At 31.4% G+C, this 13,949-nt stretch overlaps 2 protein-coding genes across 3 annotated transcripts; both read right to left on the bottom strand.

Moving 5' to 3' along the window:
• Positions 1-1,544: 1,544 nt before the first annotated feature.
• LOC100267092 (tubulin gamma-1 chain-like) lies at positions 1,545-10,035 on the bottom strand. Of its 2 annotated transcripts, XR_787811.3 has the most exons (13): positions 9,562-9,979; positions 8,404-8,604; positions 6,355-6,466; positions 5,496-5,896; positions 5,119-5,172; positions 4,940-5,044; positions 4,342-4,416; positions 4,192-4,236; positions 3,856-3,984; positions 2,411-2,515; positions 2,260-2,333; positions 1,993-2,167; positions 1,545-1,757 (listed from the first exon to the last, which is right to left on the bottom strand). XR_787811.3 is itself a non-coding variant. In XM_010663580.3 (12 exons), exons 1-11 carry the CDS (start codon positions 9,688-9,690, stop codon positions 2,265-2,267), a joined length of 1,425 nt encoding a protein of 474 aa, XP_010661882.1. In that variant the 5' UTR covers positions 9,691-10,035; the 3' UTR covers positions 1,545-1,757; positions 2,260-2,264. The 2 variants fall into 2 exon arrangements, 1 of the variants encoding a protein (XP_010661882.1); XM_010663580.3 differs by lacking the exon at positions 1,993-2,167 and having other exon boundaries at positions 9,562-10,035.
• Positions 10,036-10,926: 891 nt separating this feature from the next.
• LOC100261908 (uncharacterized) lies at positions 10,927-11,555 on the bottom strand. Its single transcript, XM_002280495.5, has one exon. It carries the CDS (start codon positions 11,440-11,442, stop codon positions 11,200-11,202), a length of 243 nt encoding a protein of 80 aa, XP_002280531.1. The 5' UTR covers positions 11,443-11,555; the 3' UTR covers positions 10,927-11,199.
• Between the last annotated feature and the right edge of the window lie 2,394 nt (positions 11,556-13,949).

Genomic DNA, 13,949 nt, shown 5'->3' with positions numbered 1-13,949 from the left:
TTAGTTTGAAATTTAAGATTTAAAAATTGCGTCTTATCTTAGCGTTAGAACAAAAAAAAAAACAACCATTTTCGATTTTAAACTTTTTTAAAAAAATTCAATTTGGGGATAATCAATTAGCAAGAGAACTTATCAATAAAGACATAATCAAACCAAGCCCATCCACAAGTGAGCTGCAAAAAACCCACCTTCCCAATTGTAAAGTAATAATAATAACATAAGAGAAAATCATTACTAAAAATTTAAATTTAAGATGGTATTTATTTTTTTGACTTTTTGTTGAAAACAACTTATTTTCAAAATATAGGTTGTTTGTTTTTCTACTTTTTCATGATTTATTATAACCTTTTTACTAAATAAAAAAAGCCAAAATATATAGTTTTTTTTAAATAGAAAAAACAATATATTAGTTTTTCTTTAATTTTTAATACTTAATAAAAATAAAATACTACAAAAACAAATAACCTAATATTTAACACTATTAAGCATTAAAATTCTATTTAAAATTAAGTAAAAAAACAAACAACCTAAGTTTGTAGCTAAACCACCTCAGAATCGAATAACAAATATGAATCCACCCACTCAAATTATCCAAGATTGAAATGCTCAATTCTTTAATTTGGTGGTCGCATATTTTTCTCAATCTATTTCAGGCTGTCCCCTACAGCATTACCACCCATCTCCCCTATCTGTTTAATTGCTACTGGAAAGGACAAATTGAAATGAGTTTGAAGATATTGCACGTCAGCCACATGTGAGACGTTATCATCTAGACTTTTTGATCATTCAGGACCGCTTTTTCCGCGTCTCTAATTGAAGAGATTCATGCATGGACTCGGATGGAGGAACTCTTCCAAAAGGTATATATGCACCATATGTACAACTCTTCCAAAAGCATTTACTACATATGGTGTTAAAATGTAGACGAAACATCCCACATGGATGCCATGACTTCCCAAGCATCATGATGACTTATGAGGATCACACAGGCAACCACCCCACTCAGAGAGACATGCCACATGCTTATATCTTGATCCGTTATCATTTTTTGATTAGGAACAGAATAGAAAGATGTCCAAGTTGCACACCAAATAAAAGAAACCCGGAAGTGAAGCGGCAAAGGCTAAGATTTCTACAAAGAAATGAAGGATCTTCAACACTCATACATGCTAAGGGGCACATGATACTCTTATTATTCAAGCAGCACATTTAGGCTTTTTCCGGTACTGATTGAGCTATGTCCCTTCTTGTTCTTTTTACTCTTATCTGCTATACCATGCTAGACTAAGGCCGTCCTAATTATAGTGGGAGTCTCAGACAAGACCACACCAAGTATCTCATGCTATGTTGAAGAAATTAAGCCACATGTAGAGCAGATTTTTCTTTCTTTTTTCTTATACCAGGTTAGGAACCTTCTGCCTAACGAAAATCAGTTACCTAACACCTAGGAAATCCAGGGTCCAAGAGCGTTGACTGGATTCCCTGACTTCCAGGTGTACTATAATTAAACTTTAGTTACTGATGGAATCCGGAAGTAAAGCATATAAAAATAAAGCTGGGAAAGCTCATGTATAAAGTGAGACTCAGTATTCATTCTCTCTGGGATATGTGAATATATAAGGGATTAACAAAATGAAACACCCAAAGATAAATGTCATTACATACCATTCCATGTTCCACAAGGCACCAAGAAATCAAATATAAAGGTAAATCCGCTTTACAGTCCCACTTCAGCCCTTTTAGCAGCACTCTAAAACCTGCCACAGGAAAAATGTTAAGCAAGACACTTTCCTCCTGCAGACAGGAAGAATAAGTTTTCAAAAGCTAATAACATGACACTAGAGTACAGAGAGAGAGAGAGAGAGAGAGAGAATCATTGGGAAGTGAGAATATAAAGAACTAACATCCTGGAAACAAAAGTAATTGCTAATGAGAACAATGAGGAGGCATTTTTATCATTAAAGACCAAGACAGGTTGATGTGTGGCCCCACCTCAAGTTGGTGTTTGCTTGAACCATTATACACTTCACTTCTTGGGGGAAATAGAGGCTCCGAAAAGGGGTGTTTTTCCCACGGATTTAAACAGTTAGTCAGCTATGAAATGAAGAAACAGCCAGAACAGCGCTCCCACTTAATAATGATTCAAGAGACAACACCACCCACCACCCTAGCTCACAAGAAAGCACGAAAGAATAAAAAAAAAAAAAAAAAAAAAACCACACACAAGTAATTTCCTTGGAACAGGTCCCTGTAGCTTACTTGGTTCACACTGCTAACTTTGGATCCACTGCCCCTGAAGCATTGCCTTCTCCTGTTAGAATGTGGTCTGGATCCTGCACAAATTAAAATTTACCATTACAATCTAAATTATACAAAAGATGGGTGAGATCAGGGCCAGAAGTTCTTATACCTCCATCCCCCATTTAATATAGTCTGGGGACTCGCATGCCTTGTATTCATCAACCAAACTCTCAATAATGTCTCTTGATTCATCAAATTCTGAAAGATCATTGTCCTGCCCACATCACATTGAAATGAGACTCATGTAAAACAACCACTCTATAAACCAGCACAACCCAGAGGGAATCCATCTATCAAGGATTTTCACTTTTCACCTAATCAGAAAGGTATTCCACCAGGGATAATAACAAATGTAGTTAACAATAGAGTTAGTTTCAACTGAGCTTAAAAACAAATTACAGTGTTATATATGTGGTTAATGAGCTTCAAATGTGGATATCTTGGCATTATCCCGTGATATTTTCTGATATAACAGTTCCAGAACAACTCATTGTTTTCAGTTGCAATGAATGGAAACCAGAATCCTTCTACAACAAGCTCACTTGATTGTCATAGAGAAAGAAAAAGAAGAAATAAATGGGGTTTTAGTTGCTGCACAATCTTCAGCCAGAATCCATTATAGCAGTAAATCATGCTCCTGCAGGTCAATGGGTTTGGCCGAAAGTAACATTACTAAAGATCTTAGCTTCAAGAAAAATGAGACAAAAACAGTTGCTTAGCAATTCATCAATTCAAAACTTATTTCCTTCTCTTCCAGTTGGATATATTTCATTTGCAACTTTTGACAGGGATGTATGCATGCAGTTCATCTACATGGAGGTTCCTTTGAATCCTTCCTTAAGCTATTCTTCCCTCTAAAAGATAGGATACTTTACATTTCAGCAGATTCAGAATGTTAGTGAGAACTAATGCATGTTCCTACATGGCCCTACACTGAGCAACAATAGAAATAGAACTGCATGTTAATCTGAATTTGGTTATTATGAACATTGATCATGAGAAGAAAGCTAAAAAGAAATTGCAGGACTTTGAATCTCAGGACTACAAAACTTGAAGATCATATGAACTAGAAGGTCATCCTTAAATCTGATGATTTTAAAGATGGACAAAGGCAAAAAAGAAAAATGCACACAATTTATAAATCAATCCCATCACTGATAAAAGTATATGATTCATATAAAGTAACCGGTTCCTATATTAACAACTAATATAAATTATTTTTTACAACATAATAATTGAGCCTCCCAAAGCATCAGTAGTTGAGAAAATGAAAATTGGAAAAAGAAAATCAAAATTGAGTATTTGCCAAGAGGAAAATGAAATACAATAGTTTTGCTCAGCTCAACTCAACAAAGCCATTACTCCCAACTGTTTAGGGCTGGCTAACTGGAATAAATCCATTTTTCTATTTATGACAATTCATAACTTCAGATCAAGCATTGCATCTATGGATGTAGAAATAAATGGAATTAATGAATAACATAGGTGGATAGCAGAAATTTGGCAAAAGATAGTTGAAAAGCAACTATTATAGTAGTTAGGATGGAAACTTACAGCAAACATTGGGAACTTCCTATAGTTGTCAAGAAAGGCTTGCTTCTTTCTCAACTTCTCGTACTGGCTCAGGCATTTGCTGAATAGGTGTCGGATACTTGTATGGCTAGCGAGCATAAGACCACTGACCTAAAAAATGCAAGCACAAACATAATTTTCTTTTCATTCTTTTTTCCAACTAACCTTCCAATAATCATGGCATTACTCTAAAACAAATGCGCATTTTATATTTGGAAGAATGAAACTTACAAACTGAAGATAGAAATGCTTACATTCTCCAAAAATTTCTTAAGAACAAAAAGCAAATACAAGCATAGCAAACTAAGTAATCCTTACCCTATGGGCAGTTTGAACATAGGGAGACTTCCTAGATAGAGCAACCTGCAAAAGAACAGAAATCACAAAAGATAATGTTTACTCCACATAATAGTAGATAGAAGAATGGACTGAATGATATAAATAAATGCTTTTAGCATGGAGAAAAACCTGAATGCTTGCAGGTCCCCATTCAATAAAATTAACAAGCTTTCTTTCACGTATTCTCTGCAAACTTTCATGAACCTGATTTGAAGATCATAAAAAGTATCAAATGTGGCACCTCTAGTAGAATTCACAATTCTGAGCAAGAGAGAAACCTTCACTGAAATGAATGGCATCTCAATCAATAACAAGATTAATGTCCCAATGACAAAGAAAAAGGAAAAAGATACATGGACAGGGACACATCAAACCACGGATATGCTAAATTGCCAATATTGCAAATTGTAAAATGTGCATTATGATTTTATAGTCAATATTATTTATATTGCATATAGCAAATATATGAGTTTGGATCTAATATCTAGATATTGTTGCTAACAGTTGCAAACAATAAGGAAGCTCAACCATGAACACACTACAGTGTTTCTCCTCTCTTATTAAAACTGGTGTTAGAAGTATAATTTGTTGTTATAGCAACAGCTATATTCTGATATGTTCACATCTTTTTGCATTGTATTATGGAACAAAGGTCCCTTTCACTTTTCAGAAGGATCATTGTGACACATATTTTCAAAAGTTCTACTGAAGAACCTATCAGTATTACCTGAGTAGGGTCCACTTCTCCTTGAATTATATTTAGAATCGATATGTACTTTGCTTGACTAGCTTCTTTTGTACGAGCATATGAGGAAACCATAATATTCTTGGTCTGCAAAACAGATAAGTGTCAGAAGCAGACTGGATGTGCTTTGACAGAACAAGCAAAAAGAAAGTCTCTCTTGCCTGCAGAAGTCTTCTCATGACGTCTAGTACAGTAGTTTTACGAATCACATTAGCCTGCCAAAAAGAGATGTGCTTGCTTTAATCTGCTTCTACTAATTTTTGATAGGCTTTAATCTGCTTCTACTAATGGAAATCTAAAATGCCAAATTCAAATTTTACGAGAAAATGAACTACCAAAATCATCCGTATGGTAGAAATCAGACCAGTGGCTAAACTGAAAAGGTTTCTTTGTGGATTTTCTGATGATCCAACAGGTTGGATGGGAAACTTGAATTCCAAATAAAACTATGAAATACATAAGAGTTCCCTGTCCTCAGTCTTTATGGTCTGAAATGACAAGACTAATTGGACAAGAAAACTTCGAATTGGAATCTTACCTGGCGCTCCACTGTGAGTGGTGTATATCCTGTCATTAGAAAATGGCACCTAGGTGTCGGAATCAAAGAGGCAAGAAGGCCAACTAGGTCATTGTTCATGTATCCTGGATACCGCAGTGTGGTTGTGCTTGCAGACATTACAGTAGAAACCAAAGAATTTGTTTGAGCAAAGGTAGGATTTGATAGGTGAAGGCGCTCCACAGCAATTCTATTAAGTGCAGTATTATCAAGAACAACAACACAATCAGCATTTAGTGTTAGTCGCTTGAGTGTCAAAAGTGAGTTGTATGGCTGGACCACAACATCACTTGTCTCCATCTGGTTAGGAAATACACTGTATGTCTGAACAAGTTTTTTGCTGTAGCGATCATTCAGAGTCTCCAAGAGATATGAACCCATACCTGCAACAAAGCAGATGATTATTGGTACAGGAGGAAACCTGATATCAGTAACTCGATAGCTACTCTAGCAGGAAGGCATTTAAAACAGTCATGAACAAGCTATCAAATAACTACAAAGTGCAAATATACACTTTGATATAGGATCCATGGAAAAGATTAAAAATCAGGAGAGCATTCCCTCTTTTAGAAAATCTCCAGTCATTGAAGCAAACTTTTTTGACTGATGTACTATAAGGATCTTCAAGGTTGTAGATGTTCTTGTGTATAATTCATCAGTAAGACCAGCTTACAGAGACCACTTTAGCATTTAAATTTAGGTTGCTGAATCAATTGGATAACAAATCAAGCAAATATAAACAATGAAAATGAAATGCTGAAAGATATAAAGAAATATCACCAAATGAAAAAACACTTTCAACACCTCAACAGCCAAAGATGGTAATGAGAGTTAAGAAAACCTGAGCCTGTTCCTCCAGCTATTGAATGGCATAGAACAAAACCCTCAAGACTATCACTTCCATCAGCTTCTCTGTCAATCATATCCATTATATCCTCTTCAACACCCTTTCCCTGATCAGAAATTAGCAACCATGTCAAAACACAGATGAGACACATCCCAAACATGCAAGTGACAGAATAGAAAGATTATTAGGCCAATTTTTTCAACAAGCCTCAGAAAAGAATTGTGATAAAGTTCAAATGGATGTAGGGTGAGTCAATTGCTTGAAGTTGTTACTAGTTTACAAAGTAAGATCAAGAAGGCTTACTATGATACCATGGAATATGTTTAAGTATCATAATATTATTGTGTTCTTTTTTTTTTTTTTGGAGGACATTATTGATCTAATAGCCCCAAACACAACAAACACACACATATATGCATTCACACCCCTGCATTCATGTCTTGTATTGAGATTCAAAAATTAAAAAATTGTAAATTTGATCCTAAACTAGCCAACTTGTTGGACAATTTATGTTATTTCACTAACAGAAATTAAGATCACCACTAATATAACCAAGGGAGCACAAATATACTACAGAATGGAAATATTTCTCATTTATAGACATTAATAACAGAATCACATAAGTCAACAAATGGACTCACCGTTACGATATTTAGTCATGTTTTCTGACCTAATAATTAATTGCAAGTGATGCACTACTAAATGCTTGCATGACTGAGAATGAAGGCAAGATCAATCAAGTTGAACATGACCATGAGTTAGCTATTAGCAGTGTTATCAAAGGCGATCACCTGGGTCGCCTAGGCCATCAGGCCAAGCAGAGTAGATAAAAGTCGCCTTTTGAAGACCTAGGCAAGGCGACTTCAAAGAGGCAACGCCTAGGCAATCACCTTGGGATAAGGCACAAGGCATAGAGGCGGTCGCCTTTGACCATGAATTAAGATTAAACATACTTAGATTATAATTTCATTCAATCTAACATTGGATTAGACAAAGTATAAGATAAAATATTGTATTATCAATCATAGAGATAATAAGATGGAGGGTTATCAATCTAGTCTTGATGGAAGCAATGAGAATTTTAATTTCAATAATGACTATGATAATGATGCCTAAAGCTTCTCTAGAATGTTCAATATCTTATTTTGTTTTTTATTTTGCTTTTTAGATGTTTGAAAAATTAGAATATACATTTAGATAGGATGAATATCTTTAAACAATATGATGTTTTTTATAATATGGGGTATAATATTTAACACTTTCAATAAATTATTACTATTTTGTTAATTTTATAAGACATCGTGAGTAATGAAAAATTAATAGTGTTGATTGTTGAAGACAATACTTATATTGGTTGAATATCAAATAGGTAAATATATGTATATTTTTTATCGCCTTACTATAGTTAGGTTATCACCTTGTTTTTCGTCTTTCGCCTAAGGCTAAAAGGAGTCTTATCGCCTTGATATCGTCTTTTGCTTTTGACAACACTGGCTATTAGACCCTTGATGGGTTGTCGTTTATTGAGATAAAATAACAATTTTGATCAGCAAAAGGAATAAATACTTCTGCCATTAAACCAAATTTCATTCTCAGCAATTACACACTCATGTATGTTAAATTTTCCTAATAGTAAACAGGTAACTGTATAATAAAGTGGAACTGGTTAAAAATCAGATCGGGGGACAAATGCAAGGAACACAAAGGCCCATGCAGCCTAGAGAAATTAACAATAAATAAATAAATAAAATCATCTCAATGTTATTTAACTAAGTATTAGACAGGATCTTTCAACTGTGACAACCAGAAGTTTATGCCATTATCAATGGGATATTTTTAGTTTATTTTGAGATAAACTCAAACATTTTCTATGGATTGGAAAAAAAAGCCTTCAGTCTAGCAACATGCATCACATGTAACAGTCAATATTGCTTCGTTAATAGAGTAAGCCTCACATGGCCATTAATCACCAATCACCAAAGCTAACCCCAGGATAAAGCTATTACAAGAGAAACCTAACTATAAAACAACCGAGCAACCGACCTGATGATATCCACTGGCCCAATTATTTCCTGCACCCCCTCCGTGATCTGAAACAAATATGTTCTCATGGTTGTAGAGGTTTCGATATTCACTGTTTTGAATACCATTAATTACTCTCGGCTCCAAATCAATCAGTAGAGCTCGTGGTATGTAGTGCTGATCATCAGCTTGATAGAAGAACACATCCTTCCTGTCACCACCCTGCAGAATTTCAATTTCAACAAACATGAAGAATTCATTCATAAATAGTATTACAGGTAATGCTGACAAAATACTTCTAGATACCAAGCTCAATTAGGTTGTAAAAGTTCTTAGTGAACTTTATTTTTATGATTTGTAAGAGGAATGCTATACATCCCGAAGACTCGTCCTAATTGAAATGGCCTGCCAATTTTTCCTTTCATTGTAAAAACAATGATCACCACAATTCAATTAACTGCAACAGTGCCCCTGCCTCACAAATCGTGGTGGGGAATCTGGACAAAGAATAATAATATCATTCAATTTGTAATCTCTCCAGCATGATGCCTAATTTAAATCATCCTATGAGCCTCTTCTTGTTTTTTCTTTCTTGTGGAGATGCTTACTTCAAGTAGTAAAGCTCTCAGAAAAGCATTTTGTTTTGAATGTTCAGATTTCAAACAAAAAAAAAAAAATTATAGTAAAATAAATTCGAGAAAAGTACACAGAAATATATTTGAACTGCATCGACCAAAAATTATATATTAGAACCCAATGTAACATTGTAGCCTATATATTAGCATAACACAGTAAGTACTGTCAATCAAGCTAGCATCCCCTTTCCTATCAATATATATAATCAACAAGTCTAACCAAGCAATAGCACAATAACTAAGGGAAAAGTTGGCGTAGGCGTAGCAATAATACAAGTTCAGACTCATAATCGTCTCGAAATTGTAGCAGTTTAGGGAAGGAAATTCGTCAAAATGAAAAGATCTAAGCCAAAAAAAAAGGAGCTCTCTTCGGTTGCCGAGAAAATGAAGAACAGTGAGAGAAACCATATTTCAAAATTTAGATATCCAACGCCCATTTCCTCACCATACTGCAGACAAAAAGTACAATCCAAAAACACTATTCCATCTTCTTTCCTTCTCTTTTCTCAGCAACTAAACAGAGGCTAAAAGGTGAAATCAGAACCTGAGTAGCGAAATCCTCTAGAATGCCTTCTTTGCTGATGCCGTGCTCGAGACACAGCTGCTTCCAGAACTCCATTCCGATCTGGTTGCCGCATTGTCCCACTTGCAGAGTGATGATTTCTCGCGGCATGATTTGCTTGTTTTCTCGGGAAAGTTAGGGTTTCAGTCCAAGAAACTTCGAGATCTTTTTCTCTTCTCTCGCGCGGAGACCTTTTTGAAAATAGAGGGAAAATGAAAAAATTAGAATCCCGAGAAATTGAATTCTGGAAATTACAAGGTCTCCCCCTCGTGGACGCTTTTATACTGGAGACTGTGAAGTGAAGAAAGGTTTTATTTTATTTTATTTTTGGTGCCGGCAAATTGTGCCGGTGTTTGGGAGAGGGGTTACTGTGTCCCAATGAAGGTTTAAGGTTCCTCTGTCCACCGATTAGGGTAGTTCTAGACCCTGGATAATGGAGGGAGGTGGGTTTTTTCTTTTTCTTTTTCTCTTTTGGTTAAATGATTTTTATTTAACCATTGATTACGCAAATCTGAAATCAAAGTATAAATTTATTTATAAAAAAAATGTGATTCATAAGAAACAATGGAACTCAAAATATACCATCATATTAAAAATCTACCATTCTATTCCTGTGCTCAAAATTTTATCAAACATTAAATAAGTTTAGTTTAAAAAATAAATTTAAATTTAATAAATTATTTATTTCAATTTAATGAAAAAAGTAAGTTTTAACTCACTAATATGAAAATATATATAAAACAAACCTAAATTTTTTAAAATCAATATTATCTTCATTTATTTAAAAATAATTTGAAATATATATAATTTTTAATTAATCGTATAATTATTTCTTAAAAAATTAAGATTTTTATCCATATACTTTTATATTAACGAGTCAAAACTCATTTATCTTTTAATTTAATTTTGGTTTTTTACTTTTACACAAAGATTATGTAAATCCGTATTTTATGTTTTTCATCGATATTATTTATTTTGTCTGGTTCATATTTTTCATGATTTAAATAGAACCTTAATATATCATTTTTAAAGTAGTTGACGGATAGATCTAATCAATCCACTTAGTAATATTCTTCCCTTGCTCTCAAATTTTGTCTCGTTATCAAAAATTAAAAAAGAGAAAAAAAAAAATCTATGGATAGAAAATTTATACCCTTGATCCAAATATGTTTTTGAAGAAACAATTTGGCTTTAAAAAAATCACATTAGAAATATCATCTACATGCCCAAATTTACCATATTTTATAATTTTTTTTCTCAATTTTTTTATAAATTGTTTTTAATGTCATAAATTTGTCAAAAATTCCGCTTTGAAGAAAATCTAGAAGGAAGCCAAAAGAGAAATAGTTCAACATAGAACTTGGTACCATCGATCCATAGTTCATTACTTAAAATCAAAAGAGCTCAATACAGGGCAAAATCACAAAAATCACACACAAAAACTATGTATGGCCACCACCACTAGCACTAATCCAAAAGCCCTCATACTAAAAATTTGCTTCTTCCATGCCCACTTTAGCTACTTCCAAGCTCCCCATAACCAAAAACCAAGCCTGTGTCACTACACGCTCCATTGATTTTTCGGTTTAGCTGTTCCGCCCCCAAATTTTAAATAAAATTCTAACGGGGCCACAGGAAAGCTCCCATGGCAAACTTCCTCTTCTGCTCGACACCACCGGTGACCGGGAGGCCGTATTCCGCGAGCAAACAATCGATCTTCCACTCCGGCATGGTCTCGTAGTCGGCCTGCGTGTATCTCGGGTAGTGCAGCGGCATTTGGAATTGCCCGCACCGGTCACGGCCTTGAAGCCCATTTGCCCCGGCACTGCCCACGGTGGGTATGGAACGAGCTACTGACTCCATCGTCGTCACTGGGGTTGTCTTCTCCGGTGACCTCTTGAGGGGTTTTAGAGCTTAAGCCGGATGGTCGCCTTTTATAGAGGATGTTTTTCTTTTTTTCATGTACATTATCGAGGTCCGGAGTCATTTCTGAGAAAACAAAGTCCTAAATGAGATGATTTTTTATTTGGGAAATTGTGAAAAAGACCCCGTATTTTTCTACAATCACGAATGTGATCATAAAAATATTTATATATAACTAAATTCATATTATTTTTTTATAGGAAAAAATGAGATTTAATTCACTTATATGAAAATATATGAAAAAAAAACTCTAAAATTTTAAATTAATATTATCTTTATTTATTTAAATATAATTTAAAATATATGCATTTTTTTAATAAATTGTTAAATTATTTAAAAAAATGTCATTTTACTTTACATGTCATTCAAATCAATTGACAATTAGAATAGATATTTCCATTTCTTTAGATATTTTCATTTTAAATGTTTTATTATTATTATTTTATTATTTATTTATTTTTTCTCTGATTAATTATCAATTCAAAAAGTTTGAAGGTTGTTTATTAAATAACAAATAATAATATATAATTATTTTAATTATGATTAATTTATTTGATATAAAATATTTACTTATTTATTTATTTTTATACTATATATCATAGTATAATCATATGTAAAATATTTTATATCTGAAAAACTCTTACAATAAATTTTATTCTCTATTATATTAAACAATTATGAATATTATATAATAAATATAAATTTATTATTAATTTATTTATTATCAAAAATATGAATTTATTTTTAACTAATTAATACTAGAATAAACTTTTTTTTGTTTAAAATTTTAATTTATAATGTTTCTAGAGAAAAAAAAATCTCAAATAATAAAATAATAAAAAATAATAATAGTAATAATAAAACATGTAAAAATGAGGGAAATACCTACATAAAGAGTTTAGTTGTTAATTGATTTGGATGACATGTTAAATAAAATGAATTTTTTTATGGCATTAAATGTTATTTTATAAAGTCGAACAACTTCACCACCTAACGTAACCTTAAATTCAACTACAAAAAGTATATTCCATGATATGATGCTAGATTCCACCCTAGTCACGGCGTTATGTCCTTCTTCTTTGAGTTTTGGGTCAAAATGACCTATTTTTGAAACTTAATGTTCAAAATGGGCACATTTTGAAACTATTGTTCAAAATGGCCTCTTTGATGCCACGTAGGCACCACATCATTAAAAAAAATTTTTTTTTCGTCATTATAATGAAAGCCGCAGTTGGGAAACGCGGCTTCATTTTTGCACTAAAGCCGCATTTGCCAAACGCGGTTTCATTTTTGCACTAAAGCCGCATTTGGCAAATGCGGCTTTAGTTAATTTTTATTTAAATTTAAAATTTAATTAAAAAATTATTAAATTACTTAATATACTTAAAAATAATAAATTATTTATATTTAAAAATATACTTAAATAATAAATTATTTATATTTAAACTTAAAAATCTAGTATTATTTCAACAAACATAAATTGATAAATAGAAGATATTATAAATGAATATTTGATTTATTAATAAATTAATAATCTTAAAATAATAAACTTATATAACATATAAATAATATATAAAATTGTATAATTTATTAATTTAATATATTTAATTTGTTAAATTTTAAGATATTAATTTATTTATATTATGATAAATTTATCTTTATCGAAATAATAGTATAGTAGTTAATAACTGATATTTCAATTATAATATTTTTTTTTTACTTTCCAATTTAATTAAAAACTATTAATCACAATTTATGATTGAAATTTTAAAAATATACTTAAATAATAAATTATTTATATTTAAACTTAAAAATCTAGTATTATTTCAACAAACATAAATTGATAAATAGAAGATATTATAAATGAATATTTGATTTATTAATAAATTAATAATCTTAAAATAATAAACTTATATAACATATAAATAATATATAAAATTGTATAATTTATTAATTTAATATATTTAATTTGTTAAATTTTAAGATATTAATTTATTTATATTATGATAAATTTATCTTTATCGAAATAATAGTATAGTAGTTAATAACTGATATTTCAATTATAATATTTTTTTTTTACTTTTCAATTTAATTAAAAACTATTAATCACAATTTATGATTGAAATTTTAAAAATATACTTAAATAATAAATTATTTATATTTAAACTTAAAAATCTAGTATTATTTCAACAAACATAAATTGATAAATAGAAGATATTATAAATGAATATTTGATTTATTAATAAATTAATAATCTTAAAATAATAAACTTATATAACATATAAATAATATATAAAATTGTATAATTTATTAATTTAATATATTTAATTTGTTAAATTTTAAGATATTAATTTATTTATATTATGATAAATTTATCTTTATCGAAATAATAGTATAGTAGTTAATAACTGATATTTCAATTATAATATTTTTTTTTTACTTTTCAA

Source organism: Vitis vinifera, chromosome 15 (assembly GCF_030704535.1).
Source record: "Vitis vinifera cultivar Pinot Noir 40024 chromosome 15, ASM3070453v1".
NCBI classification, from domain to species: domain Eukaryota; kingdom Viridiplantae; phylum Streptophyta; class Magnoliopsida; order Vitales; family Vitaceae; genus Vitis; species Vitis vinifera.
The sequence above is the reverse complement of the archived record's forward strand: the minus strand, read 5'-3'. Positions and strand labels throughout refer to the sequence as shown.